Here is a 21860-nt window from a genome sequence, read left to right on the forward strand (position 1 = left end):
CCCATCATTACTCAAACTCGAAATTGAAGATTAGAGGTTAAAACCTTACCTCTTTGATGAAGAACTTGAGGGATTTCTTGTTGGATTTTAAGGCTTGGACAAGAATTTGATGAACAAGACACTTCATCTACTTCCTCTCTCTAGAACACTCTCACTTCTCTCTAAAATCATCAGATAATTGCCTCAAAATAAGCCCCAAAGCTTATTTATCAAAATGGGGTCGGGTTATGAAAATAAAAAAATTACCCCTCCGAAAACATGTATGTGATCGCACAATGCACCGCCAAATAGGTATGCGGGTCGCACAATGGATCGCAAAACTGATGCCCAGAAGTGGTGTGTGCTGGGCATATCGGCGACCATTTTGCGTGTCGCAAACCTGTTTTGCGGCTCGCATAATTGATTTGCGGTCGCACAGTTTGCCGCATAATCGTATTTTTTCAGCTTTTGGTAATTTGGTCATAACTTCTTGTAGGAATGTCCAAATGACAAACGGTTTGAAGAGTTAGAAACTAGACTCAAAGATCTTTCATTTTATAGGTAATACACCATATAACACTTCATATCATGAGAGTTATACTCATTTGAAATTAGGTCTTGTACGAACTCACTTGAAACTTTAGTCTTATGAAATTTCCAACTTCTACATTCGATGCCGAAACCTATTGAATCAAGTCCGATTGACCTCAAATTTTGCACACAAGTCATAAATGACATAATGAAGCTATTCCAATTTCCAGAATCGGATTCCGACCTCGATATTAAAAAGTCAACCCCTCGGTCAAACTTCCCAAAAATTTAACTTTCGGCATTTCAAGCCTAATTCCACTACGGACCTCCAAATAATTTTTCGGACACGCCCCTAAGTCCAAAATCACCATATAACTATTGGAATCCTCAGAATTAAATTCCGAGGTCGTTTACACATAAGTCAATATCCGATCAACTTTTTCAACTTAAGTTTTAAACCTTGGAACTAAGTGTTCCAATTCATTCCAATACCTAACCGAACCCGAACCAATTACCCTAGTAAGTCACACAACAATTGTAAAGCCCAAATTGAGTAGTAAATAGGGAAAGGGGGCTGTGATACTCAAAACGACCGGTCGGATCGTTACATAGGGTGAACATGATTTCCTTATATAAGAGTAGTTTAGAAACGTGGCTTCAGATTTTGGTGAATAAGTAATAGATAAGGAGGAGTTAGAATGAAGGGACAAAAAGGAAGAAAAGGAAGAACCAAAAATAATTTTCGAACAACGAGCAAGAAATAAATAAATGAAGGATATATAGAGCTGCGATATATAAGAGTCATTTTCCTTCAGAAACTTAAAGAAGACGAAAGTACAAGATAAACGTAGGCCTCATTTATTTGCACTTAGTGGAGATCTGAATCTTAATCATTCAGTTCTCAGACATTAAGTGTATTTGATTTTAAAGTCTGAATCTTAAACATTCAGATCTAATAATTAAGTGTGTTTGTTTTTTTTACTCACAACCACTTAATGAGTGTGAATAGGTCTGTATGATTAAGATCTATAACCAAGACTTGATTTCATTAAGATGCTATCATCCACAATCATTACTAACTGCCGCCACCACCTACCATTATCAACTACCACTACCACCACCCGCAACCATAGTCGCCTCCACTACCATCATCCTCAACCATAACCACACACTCACCCACCTTAACTACCACAATCAACCACCTCATCACCATTAATAAACATAGATGACACCACCCATTATTATAAACTACTATCACCCATCATCACTCATCGCCAATCACAACCACAACCATCGCCACCACCCACCATTATTAACATTCACCATGCACCACCACTATCCTCCACCATAATCGTTATTGCTACCAATCACCACTAGCTACTACCCAGAACCACCACCATCAACCAAAACCACCAACAACCACGTCTTTAGTCGGCATTCACAAGCACCATCGTTAGCCATCATCACCACCAGCAACTACCATATTTAAAAAAAATATATTTTATTGATAGAATATTAGATTAATTAATATTTTATTTGAATTTTATATTTATTAATTTTCAAATAAAGATTTTATATATTCAGACGTTAAAAATCATTTAGTATTCAGATCTTAATATATATCTTGATATTCAGATGTGTATTCGAATTCAGATATCTTAATCTTAATACATATCTTGATATTCAGATATGTATTCAGATTCTGACGTCTTAATTATAAAATAAAAAAAACAAATGAGGCTATTCACCTCAATTTGTTATATTACATCAAAATTAGACAAAGATCAAAAATTTGTCTTCTTTATTTTTGTTGCATTCGTGCCAAACAACAAAGTAAACTGTAAACATTTCAAAGTAAACTGTAAACATTTCATGCAAAGAAAATAAATAGATGTAATTAGTTCCTTTATCTTACCTCTCCTCGTTATGAAATCGGATATTGTGTTGGAGAACGAGAAGGTAAACAATTAAGTGTACATATCCGATTTTATTATTTTTAGTATTTGAATATTAGAAAAAGATCATCTTATAAATATAATGAAATCTTTCACAAGTTCACTAGTTAAGTTTATAATTTAATGTAGGTAGGTAAAAATTCCTATAAAATAGCATGCTTCGGCCTCACTCTCTGTTTCTACAGTAATTTTTTATTGTTTAATAAAAACCAGAAGTGTAATTCAGGAAATTAGTAGTTTCTCTCCCACAACATGCTTCTGCTGTTGATCATTAGTTCAAAGTATTTTTTCCCTTGCCAAACACCCCAAAATTCTCGTAAAAAATGGATCGTTTTTAAAGGGAAAAAAAAGGTAGTTTTGACTTCCCAAAAGTTTGATAAAAAAGTCATAAGCTGGTCTTTAGAACTAGGGGTTTAATTGAAATGGAGTACTAGCATAATACCAAGATTACCCTTTCGAAAAACGTAAAATTCAAGTAGCGTTGCTTGCAGATACAATTTGCACCAATTTGTCTCTTCACAAGGGGAAAGAAAAAGCTCCCAACTCATCCGCCGATCTCGATGGCCGCCTCATCGTCCTCATCGGCGTCGGACTCTTCGTCGTCTTCTGGTCACCGGGATCGTAAGCGTCATCGGCGCCACCGAAAAGACAAAGATAAGGACGCTCTCAAGGTTCTCAAGAAGAGCCGCTCTCACACCAAACGTCGTCGTAGCCGTCATTCATCCTCCGACAGCTATTCTTCTTCCTCTTCCTCTGAAGACTACAGGTTTATTTACATAGATTAATTTGCTTTGATGGAGAGTTGTTTAGGGATTTGACGATCTAGTTTTATGAACTTAGGGTTAATTAGTTGTGTAAATTAATCCTAAGTGTTAATTCTAGTAAACAATTAGTTGTTGTCAAATGATTGTTCGAATTGTTTGCTTTGTATTTGTTTATTCTATGTCGAAATCAGTGTTTTAGGCCTAAGAAGTATTGGAAACTGCAGTATTCGTCACTTAAGATGTTTGTCACCTTATCATTATCATTATAAATAGAAGGCGAGGTGTTTTCCTAGCGCCTTAGCTATATCTTTTAAGTCACTGTTAATTGCTGAAAGTTTAACCAAAGCTGGGGAGGTCAGCCTTCGCTAGGACGAAGGCATCCTCTTAAGAAGATAAGAGAAAGAGAAGTAATAGAAGTTTTAATATGGTAAAACAGTGTTCTATATGGGTAACTTAATGTTAGAAAAATATCTTGAGTTTTTCCTATTTAGTTGCTTGGTGATGAAGACATTGCTCTCAATAGATCCTACAGTTGGATCTTTGCCGAACTGGGGCAGAACGAGCAAATAAATATTGCTTTGTCACAGTTTCGACATGAGATATTGGGGTTCACACCAGCTTGTGGGAACTTAGACCGGAAACTAGGGGTCAGAAAGAAAAAGGAAATGGAAGCTTTAATAGTTCTCTCTTTCCAGAACAAAGGAATTCTTTCGTATCCAAATTCTTAAAGGTCCTATTTTATTTTGGAATATCTCAAATCCAAGCATGGGGCTTTCAAGATGAGCATGATTGTTGCATGCCTCTGCGTTGTTGCTTCTTATAAAACTGTTGCATGCCTCTGCCTGTTCCACAATGTGTGTAGATTCCAGCCTGCTGTTACTGGGAGGTCTCAAGTGTTTCTAAATTAGATTGCCTCTTTTTTCCATTGTAACCATCTAGTTACAACTCTTTTGCTTATAGTTCTTCAGACAGTGAACGTGAAGCAGTCAACAGTTCAAAAAGACACAGACAGAAAGATAGAGCCACTAAGGTGGTTGCTTGAGAAGATTTGGTTATTATTTTTTCAATTACATATTTTGCTTGAACATTGACATATTACCAGCTTGTTTCCTTTTCAGAAGAAGGATAAAGAGAGAGGGAAAAGTCACAGGCAAAAACGTCATAAGCTTAAAACTAAAGAGGTAGATTTTTGTTCGCATGACCATGCAGTCAGACTTCTTCTGCTTTTTATGTTTTAATGTTGTACACTATTAGAAGGGGAGCCTTGGCATAACCGGTAAAGTTGCTGCCATGTGACCAGGAGGTCATGGGTTCGAGCCGTGGAGACAACCTCTTGCATAAATGCAGGGTAAGGCTGCGTACAATAGACCCTTGTGGTCCGGCCCTTCTCCGGACCTCGCGCATAGCGAGAGCTTAGTGCACCGAGCTGGCCTTTTTAATGTTGTACGCTATTGCTCCGAGCATACAAACTTTAAGCACACTGTTACATAGTCCATATAAACTTTTTAGATTTCAGCTGTTGGCAGTTACTGTGCTTATTAATGTATGAGATGCTGATAGTACTTTTCTGCCTGTTTATTTTTATGGCTCTTCGAATTTGGAGCTGTGGTCTGTGACATGGTGGCTGGGTGCTTGATGGTTTGCCTGGTTTTGTTACTTGTTTGTGGGTTATGATGGCAATGGGAGCCATATGCAGAAGCAGCAGGAGGAAAGTAGTGGTCCTGTGCAGCTTTCTAAGGTTTTATTTTCTCATACTTAATTTTAGTTTCTCTTTTAGAGTTGTTCTCCTTTCTTTCTTTTTTTCATATACATAATCTACCATATCCAGTTTTTGGGGCGTGATAAGGATGATGGCGTCCGTCGGAGTGCTGTCTCTGGCAAAAAGGTCCGTTCATCTTTCTTGGATTGTCAGGAAACTATGCTACTAGTGTTTGCTGCCTTTAGCTTGCCTACTAATCGCCTTGAAACATGGGTGGGGTTAAAGCTATGGAATTTTAGTGATTATATGTTCTTATTTGTAGATTCTCTTGAAGCTAGACAAGACAAAGGAGGACAAGGAAGCAGAGAGTAAACGAAATGAATTACTCAAATTCCTGAATGCAAGTTATGATTGATTATTTGAAGTCTAAAAGTTAGCCTAAGTTTCCCACTGGTTCAGGCAAATGTTTGTAGCAACATATCTTCAAGTATCAGTGTTCTCATTGTATTCAGAACTTGCATCATTTTGCCTATTGTGAGTATGTTGATCTTATCCAGCCTTCAGGTGAAGCTCAATACCATGCTGCTCATTTCTGCGGTTGCCAGTGTGGGAAGTTTGTATAAGTTTTGAAATTTTTGTTAGTTTCACCATTATGTATTCTGTCAAATGCCGTTGTGCTTTTAGTTTTTGTATGGTTAAATTAGACATTGTAATATTAAATGATCGAAAAGTGTTTTGGCTGATCATTGTTGATCTTCTGTGAGGGAACCAACTTTTATTTCAGCTCAATTAATTTAATAGCTGAACAAGTCTCAGCATAGGAGACACGACTATAGGCTTAAAAAGCATGATTCGAATTGTACAAATTCTCCCTTTAATGTTTTACCAAATGTAATTAAGTGATCAATCTTAAAGTACTGCTGTTAAATCTGCCTGTTTTTTAGGTTGAGCCGTTCAGGCAGAGTGGAGCTCTTTTGACTCTTCATAGTGAGAAAGGCACTTTCACGGGGACCTTTAATTGAATTTCCTCTTCGCCTGCTTGCTTGATTTCAGAATTTTTCCTAACGTCATTTATGTGCAAGGATAGTAGGCATTTCGGACATCTGGTTAACGCATTGCATCTATAAAAGAACTGATAGCCAGCTAGAGTTCGTCACTCTCTCTTCTGATTGTTGATTAAGTGCTAGTGATGTAAGCAGTCTACCCTTATGTGGTTTCCTATTTCAAAGAGGATCAAAACAAATTTCTGTTGCTTTCAATTTTCAAATTTTGATAGATATCATTTGCCATTTGTCCAGTTGTAGAAGGCCTCTAATTTTTCTCTGTAGTTGCCAAAAACTAGTAATCTCCATGTATTGCTGATAAGCATGCTAAGGAGGTGCTATTTTCTTTTTTCTTTTTTTCCCCGAAAAGGAGGTGTTAATTTATTAGCTTCACTATATTAATGCTAGGCAACTACCCCTTTTCTTCAATGATTTGTCTAATAGCTTTCACTTCTGAAGCATCCTCCATGGGTCACCTTGTTGCGAAACACAAGGAGGTAGCACCATTGGATCAGTTTCAGATAATCTTTTTATACCCCATTACAAGACATTTTCTTAAACCAAGCAGCATACCACTTGTTTAGCCCAATTACAATTACTAGTACCAGCTCCCAGGTAATACAAAATGATTGGAGATTGGTTATTAACAGCTCGAAAACCATATCAGTATCATCTTTTATTATAACCGTTACAGTCGATTAATCGTATTTTGTGTTTAGGGCACTAAACTTTAACTGGTAAATCAGAATACGTAACGAGTACTTTTCTTTTCTAAACTAACCGAAGTTTCATACTTGTATAACTCCCGACACAAATAAAGTGACTTCCTTAATCAAATTGCGAAGTAGAATCAGATATGAAATAATGTAGAAATTCTTAAGTTGACACATCTCGACAAGAGGGGTCATAAAGTCAGTGCACAAGAATAGATACATATATTAGATTTTAAAATGGACAAGTTGAACTCTAATTACCAAACTTTAATAATATCTTTTTGTTTTTCCCTTACTGCACCTTCCATGAAATGCTGTACTGCCAAGTTAGAGAATAAAAGGTAGAGACCGATATAAACTATAAGTATATGACATAATTAGATTATTACCCTATCAATATCATACGCCCGCCTCTTTCAATGAGGCGGAGAACCAAGTATATAAACTGTATGGGTCAAAATCTATCTTTAGAATACTTAAGTCAAAACCGCAGCGGCACCTCACGAACTTTTTACTGGGGCAGTACTATAATAGGTATTTGCGAGTGTTTGGATGCACATGTTTTGTTCATATTCGTATTGGTGGAACGTTCCCAGCTATCGCTTGTCGAAGTAATCTAAGAAACAGTGAAGGCCGTGGTCGAAGAGTCAGCAAGGGATGAAGCCGAGGAAGTCATCATGGATCAAGGCCGAGGTCGAGTACCCTTGAAAGAGTTATAACGGCTAGTTTCAAGATAAGACATAAAAGAGAATATTCTAGTAGATATTCTCTGCACTTGTTTAGGAACATGTTCTCTATAAATAGAAAGAGACACAATGATAGGGGACATGTGATATTCATTTGTAAAATACTCTTTAACTTTAAAAGAGAGAATCAGATCTCGTTGCAAGGATACAAACACAATCTTTTCACTAAGATTCTTATCTACACTTTTTCACTAGATCCGAGAATAACTCAGATATTCAAAGGCTTATCCATCACTCATCATTGTCAGGAAGAACATTCACTGATTTCATCCTTTCTTGGATGACTCATTCGGTCTATTTAGATAAATGTCATTTATTGCTATTCATCACTATTTAATGCTACATTACTTCCTTTGACTTCTTAAATATTGATTGTGTGCCACCGTTGCTATTGAAGTATATCTACGTATTATTTATTGCACTTCTTAAAATTTCATCTTTAGAATATTATCGTTAACTAAGATTAACCCTTATTTATATAAATTTAATTAGTTGAACCAAGTTCTATATTTTCTAGTCAAACATAAACTATTTTAATTTCATCGATTACTTGCAATCTTCTTCCCTTTCTGCCCATGCACAAAAACACTTCTAGTCTGACTAACAAATGTGACTTATCCCTTAGCTCCATTAACGCCCCTAGTTTTGACATTTTCACTTTTATATTCATAATTAAAATGCATATAATTTCTAGGATCAGATGTTAAAAGTTTTCATCCTTGGGGAATGCGGTATAGGTGATGCATTATTTGTATATACCTCATTTGTTAAGCTCGACAGTGTAGCTAATATAAGGTTAAAGCAACCTTCTGAATCATTGGAAGAATGAAGATCATCACATGACAAATGACAAATGACAAACTTTAAGGACATTGTGTTACGTGCATATTCCTTCTTATCTTGTTTTAACCTGTTAAGTGTAATCTGACATTTCAAACTTGTTCTTCTGTGCATATATACTACGAGTACTATTTAATTTGTCGTCCCACTCCTCCTCCGATCCTAATATTCATCTAGTTATCTGTCTATGGAGTTTTGCTTCTCTCTTGTAGTCGTAATGCTTGGCTTGTCATTTCTTCCTAACCCTCACCCAAACAAAATACATGTGAAATGAATTCGTACAGTCCACCACACATAAAATACCAAATTCCCCTGCGCAACGCTCATCAACCTAAATATTGGCTGTACTTGAAATGACGAAAGGTGCTCATTATCTTCAGCAATATAAACAACAAAAGAGAAAAACTTACTAAAATTAGAAGAGAAAAACTTGGAACTTGTCTGTTTGTGTATATAGGCAAACGTAAGCTGTCTCCTGTTAAAACTCCACCTAGACAAAAACAAACTGCCACCAAGGATCGTGCTACAGTTTGCTTTTCTTGAACCAAATGTATAATCTAGCTCCTCTCTTTGTACTTTGCATAGACAAAGAGACAAACTACCAGCAAGATTCGTGCCACAATTTTCATGCAAGGTTTTAATAGTAAAAACAATTTTCGTTCGAGGCTTTAATATCACACTACCTGAACTGTGCGAACAAAACAATTTAGTGATGATATCATTACATGACAGGAACTAATTACCTTGAAACGTGTATATTCGCAGTTTACCAGGTTAAGAAAATGAATTTACTAAAAAAAATAAGAATTAGCGACGGACAAATCTGTAGCTAAACAGAAAAATTCTCCTCTAATCATGTTTAGCGACATATTATATATCAATAAATTATATTAGCTACGAGCGATTTAGCGACGAAATTCGTAGTTAATTCCAAATTTTTTGTAGTGTTTTAATTACCTAGAATAATTCTTCTCATTACGGCAAACAATTTGTAGAGACGAGTGTAGGATTAATGTAAATCAATATATTAATTCTTGTAACCCAAACAAGTGCATGTTGACTAGTAGATCCAATATAGAAAAAGAAAAAAAAAGGATTTATTTTGACCGACATCCGCCCCAGACAATTTTGGGAAACAATAATTGTCCTGGAACTCCTCCCTTTCCAATAGATTTGATAAACTCTTCTCTATATAATAAACTCTCATTTCCATAATTCTCCTCATACAAACACACTCACTCTTCCTTCATCAAATCTCCAAGCAACAAAATCTTGCAGAATATTCTTGGAAATCAATATGAACTTCACTACTCTCTTCCTTGCTTTATGCCTCTTCCTCCAAGGAGTTCTTGGTAATTAACCTCAAAAATAAATAGAAACCCTGCTTTCTTTTACATTCTTAATAATCACTTCAGGGTTTTAAGTTATATAACCTCTTTTAATATTGCCTTTTGTTGATTTTTCAGGTGATTTGATATGCGAGGAATTACCAGAGGAAATGTGTACGTTCTCAATAGCAAGCAGTGGAAAGAGGTGTTTGCTGGAGAGTCACGTTTCTAGCGAAGGAAATCTGGAAATGGAATGCCAAACTTCAGAAGTGTTTGCAACTAATAAAATGCAGGAATATATAGAGACAGATGAATGCATTGGTGCATGTGGTGTTGACAGGCAATCTCTTGGCCTGTCTTCAGACTCCCTTCTTGATTCTAAATTCATTGCCAAACTTTGCTCAGCACAGTGTTACAACAATTGTCCCAATATTGTTGATCTTTACTCCAATTTGGCTTCTGCTGAAGGTGATCCCTACCTTCCCCCAATCTCCACACAAATCCCCCTCAAAAGTAGTACCCCTTGTGTTCATTTTTCGTGTTTGTTAGTTCAATGGACATTTTTAGTAGTTAAACTTATATATACAGATAAAAAATGTATTAGAATTTTTACACTATCATGTCGATAATTAGAGGTAACTGTCCATAATTATTGGAACCAACCACGTGGAAAAATAAAGTTGACAACTTGCTACAACACCGATAATGTAAAAATTATTTACAATTTGCTTTCTCCTTTTCTTCTAATTTAATAAAACTATGTTTTATCTCTTTCTTGTATTGATACTTTATAAGATACATTAATCTAGCCAAAAGTCTTAGCTTTTCTTATCCTAAAAACTGAAATACTTGCAGGAATATCTTTGCATGGACTATGTTTGTCGCAGAAAACTCGTGCACACCATGGAACGTCTCAACTTCTGAGCTCTGGTGCTGCTGCTAAGGCTCCAGTTTATGCTGCTGGTCCAGTTTCTGCTGCAGCTCCTCCTCCTTCTGAATATTGATTTTGATTGTGCTCCGGCACCCATGTAATAAATGTGTAAGACAGTCCCACTGCCATTGCCAATATCTATCACAATTATCTCTTGGTGATTTGATAGATAAAGTTCTTGTATTATTAAAAGTTATACTCGTGTAAAATGGGATGATACTATATGATGTTTAATTTTAATTTTGTGCACCGATAGGTTATAATATAAATATGTTATTAGATCAAGGTGATTTGCAACAGTAGGTACGTAACTTTCATATATAGTAACTTATCTTATTTTCAAGATCACAAATCTCACATTTTAAGAAAGTTTACATGTAGATATTCTTTGGGTGATTTTTTGATGAACTAGACAGTAAGGTATAAGAAACTTGTTATAACATGTTAAAATATAATAATAGTGTATAGATTATTTGTAGTGTCATACTCATATAAGTTAAATCCTATATGCAATTCTTTGAGTTTATACAACAAAGAAGCAAATAATATAGACCAAGCTAATACTCCAATATAAGATCGTATTTAACAAGTTCATTTACAATATGAATTAGAAACAAATTAACCCGTTTCTAACTTGAAAATATGAGTGAGCTTGGATTAGAAAAGGGATGAATATGACTTAAAGGACAGATATAGGAAACAAATGTCGTGTACTTCATGTCTATTTCTAGCGGTTTTTATTGAGGATCTAATGCCACCTATCTTGAAACTTACTACTGTTGGGTTTTTTGAGTAAGGGCATGAATGAAAAATCGAGGGGAAAAAATGGAGGAAAATAATATATTATTCTTTTTATAAATGGAACTTTATGAAAAAGAATCACTTCCTTTCCAACGAGGGAAATAAAAATTTAATCCTTGTTTGTTTTATATCCTAACTCAACTAATCAGGAAAAAAAAAGTAACAAAGTTGACACTTATGAGTCAATGGAATTGTATACGTGAAGAAAAAAAGACCATCAAGATTCGATTTCTTTAGAGAGGTGGGCCAAAATTTCAATTAAATGGGCCTTGTGGGCCGACGATTAACATGATGAGCCCTGCTATGGATAATGTTGGGTCAGAGGAAGTATTTCATCGGATTGATCAAATTGAACATTAAGATTAAATTCCAAAAACAAAGACAAAATTATGTCAGTAATGTATGTATTTTATCATGCGTGTTAATCATGTACAATTACCGATAATTTCATATTTTAAAACTAAATTGAACTTTATAGGCCAAATTTACATGATTAATGAGAAAAATAATGTCGTGAAAGATGATATTGTTCGGGACATGTCACGTATTAGTGAATCTTCTAGTTATTGAAATCCCTCTATTTCACTTTATTTGATTTTTTTATTAATTCGTTTCAAAAACAATATTTTTATATTTTAAATAGTTGAACTTTTTAAATTTTTTATTATATTCTTAATGAGAAATTTTTCACATAATAAATATGGTTTATTTAAAATTACAACATCAAAAGTTAGTCACATAATAATTATGGTATATTTAAAATTACAATATCAAAATCTTTCTTTTATCTTAAGTATCTTGCTAAACAAAACCACGCCATGTAAATTAAAATGTGGAGTACACAATTTTGTGTAATAAAATACATTTGCGCAACCCGTTTTCAATTCACCTTTGCCGCCACTAGCTACTACAAAATAGTCAAACTTCTAATGATAAGGATAGGTGTGATGTGCCTTTCGAGGTCTGATCTTTTCGGTACAGATATTTATTTACCCGAAAAATGGATAGAGTTGAATTTATACGTAGTTCTAAGAATATGTGAAATAACTTGGTACAAAATAAAAAAATAAGTAGAAATATATCGAATATTGACTGTAAAAAATGAATGAAATACAAACTCAAATTGAGTAGAGAATGATTTATAAATGAACAAGATGAACCAATGTAAAAAGCCCCAAAAAGATAATATTTACTATATGCGTGTAAATCTCAATAATCTCTGAAATGTGAGAGTTTATTGATGTCTGCATGTTCAATGTCCACTCTATAGAAATGATAGTCACTCTTAATATAGTAGAGGAATCCTACTTTGAATATTATTAAAAATACATAGTGGGGATCCCATGATAGATTAGTTAAATAGTTTTTTCTTAATTCCCGCTGAGATTCTTTCCCCCAGTGCGGCTATAACGGCCTTTTGTCCCTTAGCTCGATCTTGACCGTTCTTGGTATTGATCGGTCTCTAGATCTCGAACTTGATAATACCACTTCACATAATAGTTCGATATTAACTCGAGCCTGATATTCGATATTGACTCGAGCTCGGTATTGACTCGAGCTCGATATTGACTCGGGCTTGATAATGACTCGAGCTTGGTATTGGCTCGAGCTCAATACTGACTGGATCTCGGTATTGATCGGTCTGGGTCTTGAGCTCGATAACCCGGCTTCACATCATATCTTGATATCATAATGACGACCCTCAGTCCATTATGTTCCAATCTTGAGTGATTATACGAAGGGCAAACTCGATTTTGACCGTATACAAATAGTCCCCACGTTTCTCGGAAAGAATGTGGCGAGAAACGATATGATTTTTCAACTTTTGACTAGGTACATACTGACATCTGCATCGAGCCCGATTATGACGTATGTGACAAATGTCCCGTCGGTCCAGTTATCAAGGCATTAAATACGCATCAGACGATGGTCGGCCACTGCCGATTTTGAACCGTCATTGAAAAATCTATAAATAGCCCCCCTTCTTCATTATTTTAAACCTTTTACCTTCAACTCTTCTCATTCCAACCTTCACAGTTCTTCGCCTTCTCCAAAGTTCTCTATTTCCAGCTTTAAAAATTTCTTTGCTTGTTCTTTGCCAAACACCAAAATATTTCAATTTCTCATCTTCTTTGTTCTTGAAAATTTAAATGGCTAAGATATCTAAAACTGTTCCTCAGAAAGAGGCTGCTTCCTCAACTCGGCCGGTCGGTGAGAAACCGGTGGTGGAGCCACGCCTCGAAGAACTCGTTCCTGGGGGATGTGTTATCCATTCTGACTTTAAGGTAGAGAAACTTTCATCGGCTACGGGTCAATGTGAGTCGGTATCGAGATACATATGCTCGATACCCCAAAGCCTTATTGATTTGGTGAAGAAAGATTGTGATTGGGAGAACAAAGAGGTCGTGATACCGGCACCGGAGGAAGCGATCACTACCCATGTGGAAGGGTACTTAAGTGTTTATACTTATCCTTTCATGCTGGGTCCCCTCGATTCTATCATCATCGACTTCTACAAAAAGTACCAAGTGACCCTCGGCCAAATACATCCTTCTTTCTGGAGGATTGTAATACAGCTCCGTTTCTTTGTGAGCAAAATCGACGGGCTTCCTTTTACCATCGACCACCTCGTAAGATTATACAGCCCTCGTCTTTACCGAGGTGGGCTGATAAAGCTTCAACGCTTGGCCACCAAGGCGTTCACCTCGAGCATAGATGAAGACAAAGATCGGGGTTGGATGGGTCGGTTTGTTCGATTGAAGAACTCAGACTTAATCCCGGCTGAGAGTATGCCATTTTTCGAGAAATGGAATATGAATTGTAAGTGTGATTCCATTTTTAGCTTTTGTTATTTTTACTTCTTCACCTTTTCTTATCAGTGCCTTTCTTGATACAGTCGTTGCTCGGATGCCGGGCGCGGTTCTCCATCTCGAGAACTGGGTCAGGAGCCTGGTTTCTGCGTCAACATATGCCGAGCGCGCATGGCGCGATTTGTCGAAGAGCCGGTGGGAGGATCATACCCATGGTAAACCTTTCTCTTAGCTCACCGATCTGTTCAAGTATTTTTTCGGGCATAAGTTTTACTTACTTTCCTTTCTTTGTAGGTCTTGGAAAAGATGCGGTTATGAGACCCCCATCAGGTGATGAAGAAATTCTACCGCCTATCTCAAAACCGGAGAAGGTGGTTAAGAGAAAAAGGGCCTCGGACTTCGAGGGTCAAAAACCAAAAAGAGAGTGGCTCGTAAACCCAAGGTGAACGTAATCCCTTTGACTATGGAGTCGGTCCTAAGTCAAAGGGACATAGAAGAAGAAGAAGAAGAAGAAGAAGAAGAAGAAGAAGAAAGTGATTTCGGGTTGTTGGCTCGTGCCCGGGCTAGCACCGATACTCAGAATCCTTCGGTATCGATGGGAGTTGATACTGCTCCGACCAGGCTTGATGAGGTCGAGGAGGGGACTTCGACCCATGTTCCCGAGCCGAGGGAGACCGAGAATGTTTTACCTCGGGGTAAAGACACTGTCGAAGAGGCAGTGAATGTCGGTGCACAAAATGCGCTTGGGGCTCCCGAAGACAGAGGTGGTGCCCCAAAAGACCTACTCGGGGTGATAGAGATCGGGGATTCCCCTTTTTTCCCTTCATTTTCCCAATCGATGATACGTGACACTTAAGCTATAGAGACTTGTCACGGGGAAGGGGGCCACGGAGGGGAGGATCCTTTCCGTGGTTATTTTATCGGGGTAGAAGATGTTAGCGGTCCGAGTGACTTGGAGGATTCGAAGAAGAGCTCGAGCGAGGTGGGAGCATCTTGCCTATTTAACGAAGCCCAACAGGCCCTGAATCGGGTTAGTTCATACTTTCTTTGCCAATTTTCATACTTGTATTTTCCTTTCCTTGTATAATCCCTTCTTATTTTTGTAGGCTTCTGTGCTTCATCACGAGGAATTTTCCCAATCCCAAGGAGAGCTGAGCCGGTATGAGGCCGAAGTTCGAAAGCTTACTGAGGAGAGGGATGCCTTAAAGCTTTTCAGTGAGCAGATAGAAGGAGAAGTAAAAAGGACTTCGGGACGAGCTGGAAGCATCTCGGAAAGAACAAGCTGAGTTGGCCGAGAAGGTACAAAGAATCTTTGAATTTAATGATATTGACTCAGGTTGATGGCTAATAGTTCGGTCCCGCAGGTCGAGCAAAAGTTTGATGTGATTAGGTAGCTTTGTGTTGAAGTGGAAGTAGTGAAATCGGAGGCTGAGGAGTGGAAGAAGAACATGGATCGCCTCGCCTCAGAAAAGGAAACTGCCCGAACTCAACTGGCTTCGGCCGAAGGCCAACTTCAAACCTTAAAAGTGAAAGCCTTGGTACAAGCCAAGAAAATCGAGGAGTTCCAGTCTCAGTTGAGCTCAGCAAATTATGATAGAGAGAGATTGGCCACAGAACTTGCAGCGGCCAAAACAGAGGTCAAGAAAATGATGGCCAATGCTAATGCAATGGTGGTTGTTTATCGATTTGATGCCAAAGCTGCTCAAGTTCGAGCAAAGGAGGTTACTGAGGCTGCTCAGGCTCGGGAAATCTAGGTTGCCGAGCATGCTAAATGCCAGTCTCGATAGGAGAATCTCGAAGAGATTCATGCTCGTGGCTTCGATCTAACAGCTGAGATCGAAAAGGCTAAGGAGCTTGAAGCCGAAGCTAGGATATTGGCCTTTCCCGATGATGATGATATCGGGAGCACGAGCAAATCTGAAAGTGAAGAGGGCCTCGAGGGCGAAGATGCTGCTCCCGGAGAGGACTAAAAATTTTTTAATATTTTTTATGTTTCTTATAAGACCATTTTGGTCTTTTGTAAAGAAATTTGATCAGGCTATCTTTCCTTTGTAAATGATTTTGACATGAATATAAAAACTTTCTTCCTTTCATATCTTCTGAATCTTTCACCTTTTGTTAACTTGTACAAAGGTCAAAAGTGCCTTAGCATTGAATAATTATTCGAAGGTCCAAGATTGAGATAGTTAGGACCGATAGGAAGTACTGCACTCGACCGTTTCTTATAGGTAGTCCCCGAGTGAATCTTCGAACTCAAACTGAGGTGGCCCTTAGGCTTGATAGATAGATGTCAAATGAAATGATTTGCTCAAACTTGAAGCAGAGTAGCCTTTTTAAGCTTGACACGTAGTCCCCGGTTTGGGGTAATAGTACGAACTTGAATCAATGTGTCCCTTGGGATTTGTGGTTGAGTGAGAATGATTTGATTTCTTGGACTCGAGATGAAAAAAAGACCTTAGACTTAATGGTCGAGTGAGTGTTTGCTTGAACTCAAAACGAAAATAGCCCTTAGGCTTTATGGTCGAGTGAGTCCTTGCTCGAACTCGGACTAGTGTAGTCCTTAGGCTTTATGGTCGAGTGAGTATTTTCTTGAACTCGAAGAAAGAGTAACCCTTAGGCTTAAGGTTGAGTGAGTATTTGCTCGAACTCGAAGAAAGAGTAGCCCTTAGGCTTAATGGTCGAGTGAATGTTTGCTCGAACTCGAAGAAAAAGTAGCCCTTAGGCTTAATGGTCGAGTGAGTGTTTACTCGAACTTGAAGAAAGGGTAGCCCTTAGGCTTAATGGTCGAGTGAGTATTTGCTCGAACTCGAAGAAAGAGTAGCCCTTAGGCTCGATGGTCGAGTAAGTGTTTGCTCGAACTCGAATTAAGAATAGCCCTTAGGCTTAATGGTAGAGTGAGTGTTTCCTCGAACTCGAATTAAGAATAGCCCTTAGGCTTAATGGTCGAGTGAGTGTTTGCTCGAACTCGAAGAAAGGGTAGCCCTTAGGCTTAATGGTCGAGTGAGTGTTTGCTCGAACTCAAAGAAAGAGTAGCCCTTAGGCTTTATGGTCGAGTGAGTATTTTCTCGAACTCGAAGAAAGAGTAGCCCTTAGGCTTAATGGTTGAGTGAGTGTTTACTCGAACTCGAAGAAAGAGTAGCCCTTAGGTTAATGGTCGAGTGAGTGTTTGCTCGAACTAGAAGAAAGAGTAGCATTTAGGCTTAATGGTCGAGTGAGTGTTTGCTCGAACTCGAAGAAAGGGTATCCCTTAGGCTTAATAGTCGAGTGAGTATTTTCTCGAACTCGAAGAAAGAGTAGCCCTTAAGCTTGATGGTCGAGTGAGTGTTTGATCGAATTAAGAATAGCCCTTAGGCTTAATGGTCGAGTGAGTGTTTGCTCGAACTCGAATTAAGAATTGCCCTTAGGCTTAATGGTCGAGTAAGTGTTTGCTCGAACTCGAACTAAGAATAGCACTTAGGCTTAATGGTCGAGTGAGTATTTGCTCGAACTCGAAGAAAGGCTAGCCCTTAGGCTTAATGGTCGAGTGAGTGTTTGCTCGAACTCGAAGTAGCCCTTAGGCTTAACGGTCGAGTGAGTGTTTTCTCGAACTCGAATTAAGAATAGCCCTTAGGCTTGATGGTCGAGTGAGTGTTTGCTCGAACTCGAATTAAGAATAGCTCTTAGGCTTAATGGTCGAGTGAGTGTTTGCTCGAACTCGAAGAAAGGGTAGCCCTTAGGCTTAATGGTCGAGTGAGTGTTTGTTCGAACTCGAAGTAGCCCTTAGACTTAATGGTCGAGTGAGTGTTTGCTCGAACTAGAATTAAGAATAGCCCTTAGGCTTGATGGTCGAGTGAGTGTTTGGTCAAACTCGAATTAAGAATAGCCCTTATGCTTAATGGTTGAGTGAGTATTTGCTCGAACTCGAAGAAAGGGTAGCCCTTAGGCTTAATAGTCGAGTGAGTGTTTGCCCGAACTCGAAGTATCCCTTAGGCTTAATGGTTGAGTGTTTGCTCGAACTCGAATTAAGAATAGCTCTTAGGCTTAATGGTCGAGTGAGTGTTTGCTCGAACTCGAATTAAGAATTGCCCTTAGGCTTAATGGTCGAGTAAGTGTTTGCTCGAACTCGAACTAAGAATAGCACTTAGGCTTAATGGTCGAGTGAGTATTTGCTCGAACTCGAAGAAAGGCTAGCCCTTAGGCTTAATGGTCGAGTGAGTGTTTGCTCGAACTCGAAGTAGCCCTTAGGCTTAACGGTCGAGTGAGTGTTTGCTCGAACTCGAATTAAGAATAGCCCTTAGGCTTAATGGTAGAGTGAGTGTTTCCTCGAACTCGAATTAAGAATAGCCCTTAGGCTTAATGGTCGAGTGAGTGTTTGCTCGAACTCGAAGAAAGGGTAGCCCTTAGGCTTAATGGTCGAGTGAGTGTTTGCTCGAACTCGAAGTAGCCCTTAGACTTAATGGTCGAGTGAGTGTTTGCTCGAACTAGAATTAAGAATAGCCCTTAGGCTTGATGGTCGAGTGAGTGTTTGGTCGAACTCGAATTAAGAATAGCCCTTATTCTTAATGGTCGAGTGAGTGTTTGCTCGAACTCGAAGAAAGGATAGCCCTTAGGCTTAATAGTCGAGTGAGTGTTTGCCCGAACTCGAAGTAGCCCTTAGACTTAATGGTCGAGTGAGTGTTTGCTCGAACTCAAATTAAGAATAGATCTTAGCTTGATGGTCGAGTGAGTGTTTGCTCGAACTTGAAGAAAGAGTAGCCTTTAGGCTATATGGAGCTCGATCTCGTTGATGTTTTGGTTGGCAGTCCCCGATTTATGGGGTAATTATTCAAACTTCGATCATTATTGGCCTTTAAGCATGTTTACATAATAGATCTGGAACATGAAGTAAAAGAATCTTTCTAAGATATGAGATGTCGGTAAATAAGAAATTTATCTTTATAAGTCATTATACATGTGTTCATGTTTTGTTCCAGGGGCTCGAGCAATACTACGTGGGCATGGTTCGTTTGACCATTTAGCCCTTATAATTTTTTTCCTAACGAAACCTTGTTGCCATGTAGTAGCGTTCTTGCATCGAACTCGATATATTCGAGGGCAATGCCTCCCAACATTCCAGGTTGATTGTAAAGAGGCCTCGGATACTGTTGAATGGTTCTAAGTTAGCACGATCAATGGTTGCCTCATTAAAAACCTTGCCTAAAAATCCATTTAGGACAAAAACGGTCTAAGGGAAAAAGAGTGCTATGCGTGCTTTCAGACCTAAAGGCTTCGAGTTAAATAATCCATCCATGTTTCTGGTCGAACACTTGGAAGGGTTAATTTCGAAATACAAATGAACATGGGAGGGTCGTACCTTAGCAGTAGTATCATTTTAGGTGTGACACGTTCCGATTGCTCGGTAGTTGTTTGCCATTTATCACGCCGAGCTTGGAGGATCCTTTTCCGATGATTTTGAGAACCTGATATGGTCCTTCCTAGTTCGGACCCAGTTTCACTTCATTCAGATTTTGGGTGTTGAGGGTGACTTTCTGTCACGACCCAAACCATAGGGTCGCGATGGCACCCGATGCCTAACTCAACCGAGTACCAACGTAACGTATCATTCTTATCATATTATCATGGGTACATGAACAAGAAAGGCCGTCATAAGATAACTAGAATAAAACATAAGGGAATACTAGATATAGGACGACCCAACATGATATAGAAACTTATACATGTGACATACGAGCCTATAAGGCCGACATAATCATTTGTATACTCAAGACATAGGCCGATAAGGCCATACAAGTATCCATATACATGTCACATATCTACAAGCCTCTAAGAGTACATAAATGTCATAAAGGTCGGGACATTGCCATGTCATACCAAGCAATACATATTCAAATCATACTAACCAAATAGGCAACTCCGGAGCAAGTGGAGTACACCCTTCTACTGAGATGATAGCCTACTAGGAGAACTCTCAACCTGTCTATCGGGACCTGCGGGCATGAAACGCAGCGTCCCCAGAAAAAAGGGACGTCAGTACAAATAAAGTACTGAGTATGTAAGGCATTAAAGTAGTATATAAAAGACATAAAAGAAACGTGGAGTAAAGAACTCAACCTGAAATTCTGAATAGCTCTGTGAATCATGAAAAATTTATAATATCATGCATGTGCATATAAATGTCATACCATGCATAGGTATATGCGTACATAACATCATCAAGTCTCTGAGAGCATCCCATCATATCATCTCAGCCACTATGGGTGAAATCATCAACGTATATCAGTTGATCGGGTGGTGGTGCGTATATTAACGCCGTAACCTTTTTCCATATCCCATATACATATAATATATGCGTATATAACATCATCTGGTCATGGGTCAATATATATGTATAAATGAATAAAATACATAAGAAATACGTTAATAAAATCAATATACCTTTCGAATAAACTTTATCAACTACGTATTTTTCTGAGACCCATGAACAGAAGATATAATATTCACATGGGGAATCACGAACGTAGGCATCTCTAATACTTCTATGAATAGAGTCATTTATGAAAGTTTCGCATTTGCACGTTTTGTTTGTATCATATGAATCATGCCAAAAGGAAAGAATGGATAGCCTTAACATACCTTAACTCCATTGAGTCCTTAATACCTTCCAAGCAATTTTTCAAACAACTCAACTCAATCTACCATAGCATAAGGAGATTCAAAATCAGTGTTGAGTAAAGGCTAAGTCCGCAACTTAAACTAGTAGCTCATTTATGTAAATTTGGGCAGCATCTCCCCTGTAACAAGAGCCTCCTCCAATACCATATACCAACAACAATGACCATAGAGCAATCCATCAATACATAATTATCAATAACACGAATAATACTATTGTCAACCACGCGAACAATTCTCTTAATCCATAAGAGAAGGTAACCAATCCTACAATGAAACAGGCGACATTTCCCCAGTTCTTATCATTCCCTCAAGCCTACCATGGTCAAGGTAATACAACAACACAACTAGCAACTACCACAACAAGTTTTATAACCCAAACTATGATACAACGAGCGGCAAGCTCGGCTACGATTATTAAACATACTTCTTCAATATCTTCTTTCCTTCAAAACACATATCAATGATGACTACAACTATATATCCAAGTTACTCTAATGATTTCCAGCCATGAAAAAAAAAATTAGAAAATTACCGAATAACTGATACAACAATAGCAACGTCAAAATACGAGTTTTCGCTACTAATCCCATAATTCTCATCCTACAATTTAGCCATGACCTGGAAGAATTTAAATATACCAAGGAGAGGAAAATTCTTACCTTATTTTTCAAGAAATACTCATATTCCTCCTTACTTCACATAGAAGAAATCCCGGATTAACCAACGTGCCAAAACAGAACAACGAGATCGAGGTGGTACGCAAAACCTGTATACTGTCTTTGAGAAAGATTACACTCTTCTTCTAACTTACTTTGCTTTGAAGCTGATTTGCAATCATCCGGAGAAAACCGACGTAGGCATAATCTCTATGTTGTTCTTCGCATTTTTCTTCCATGCAAGGACATATCTTTACCTCCACACATTGTAGCTCATATTTCTCAAGGGGGCTTTTTTCTAAACTATGTTGAGAAAAGGTAAAATATTTATTTTCTCCGTACTTGCTAAAGCGTTGATGATGATATACATAGATTTTCAAGACATAAGTTTATCCATCAAAAAGTAAATATAA

At 38.0% G+C, this 21860-nt stretch overlaps 2 protein-coding genes across 2 annotated transcripts; both read left to right on the forward strand.

Moving 5' to 3' along the window:
• Window positions 1-2946: 2946 nt before the first annotated feature.
• LOC107829128 (uncharacterized) lies at window positions 2947-5674 on the forward strand. The gene is made up of 6 exons (XM_016656575.2): window positions 2947-3231; window positions 4190-4259; window positions 4348-4410; window positions 4926-4967; window positions 5058-5114; window positions 5251-5674. Exons 1-6 carry the CDS (start codon window positions 3026-3028, stop codon window positions 5341-5343), a joined length of 531 nt encoding a protein of 176 aa, XP_016512061.1. The 5' UTR covers window positions 2947-3025; the 3' UTR covers window positions 5344-5674.
• A 3784-nt stretch (window positions 5675-9458) lies between these two features.
• Window positions 9459-10814, forward strand: LOC107829120 (uncharacterized). The gene is made up of 3 exons (XM_016656563.2): window positions 9459-9622; window positions 9737-10066; window positions 10454-10814. Exons 1-3 carry the CDS (start codon window positions 9568-9570, stop codon window positions 10600-10602), a joined length of 534 nt encoding a protein of 177 aa, XP_016512049.1. The 5' UTR covers window positions 9459-9567; the 3' UTR covers window positions 10603-10814.
• Window positions 10815-21860: the final 11046 nt, after the last annotated feature.

This window comes from Nicotiana tabacum, chromosome 19 (assembly GCF_000715075.1).
Source record: "Nicotiana tabacum cultivar K326 chromosome 19, ASM71507v2, whole genome shotgun sequence".
NCBI lineage: Eukaryota > Viridiplantae > Streptophyta > Magnoliopsida > Solanales > Solanaceae > Nicotiana > Nicotiana tabacum.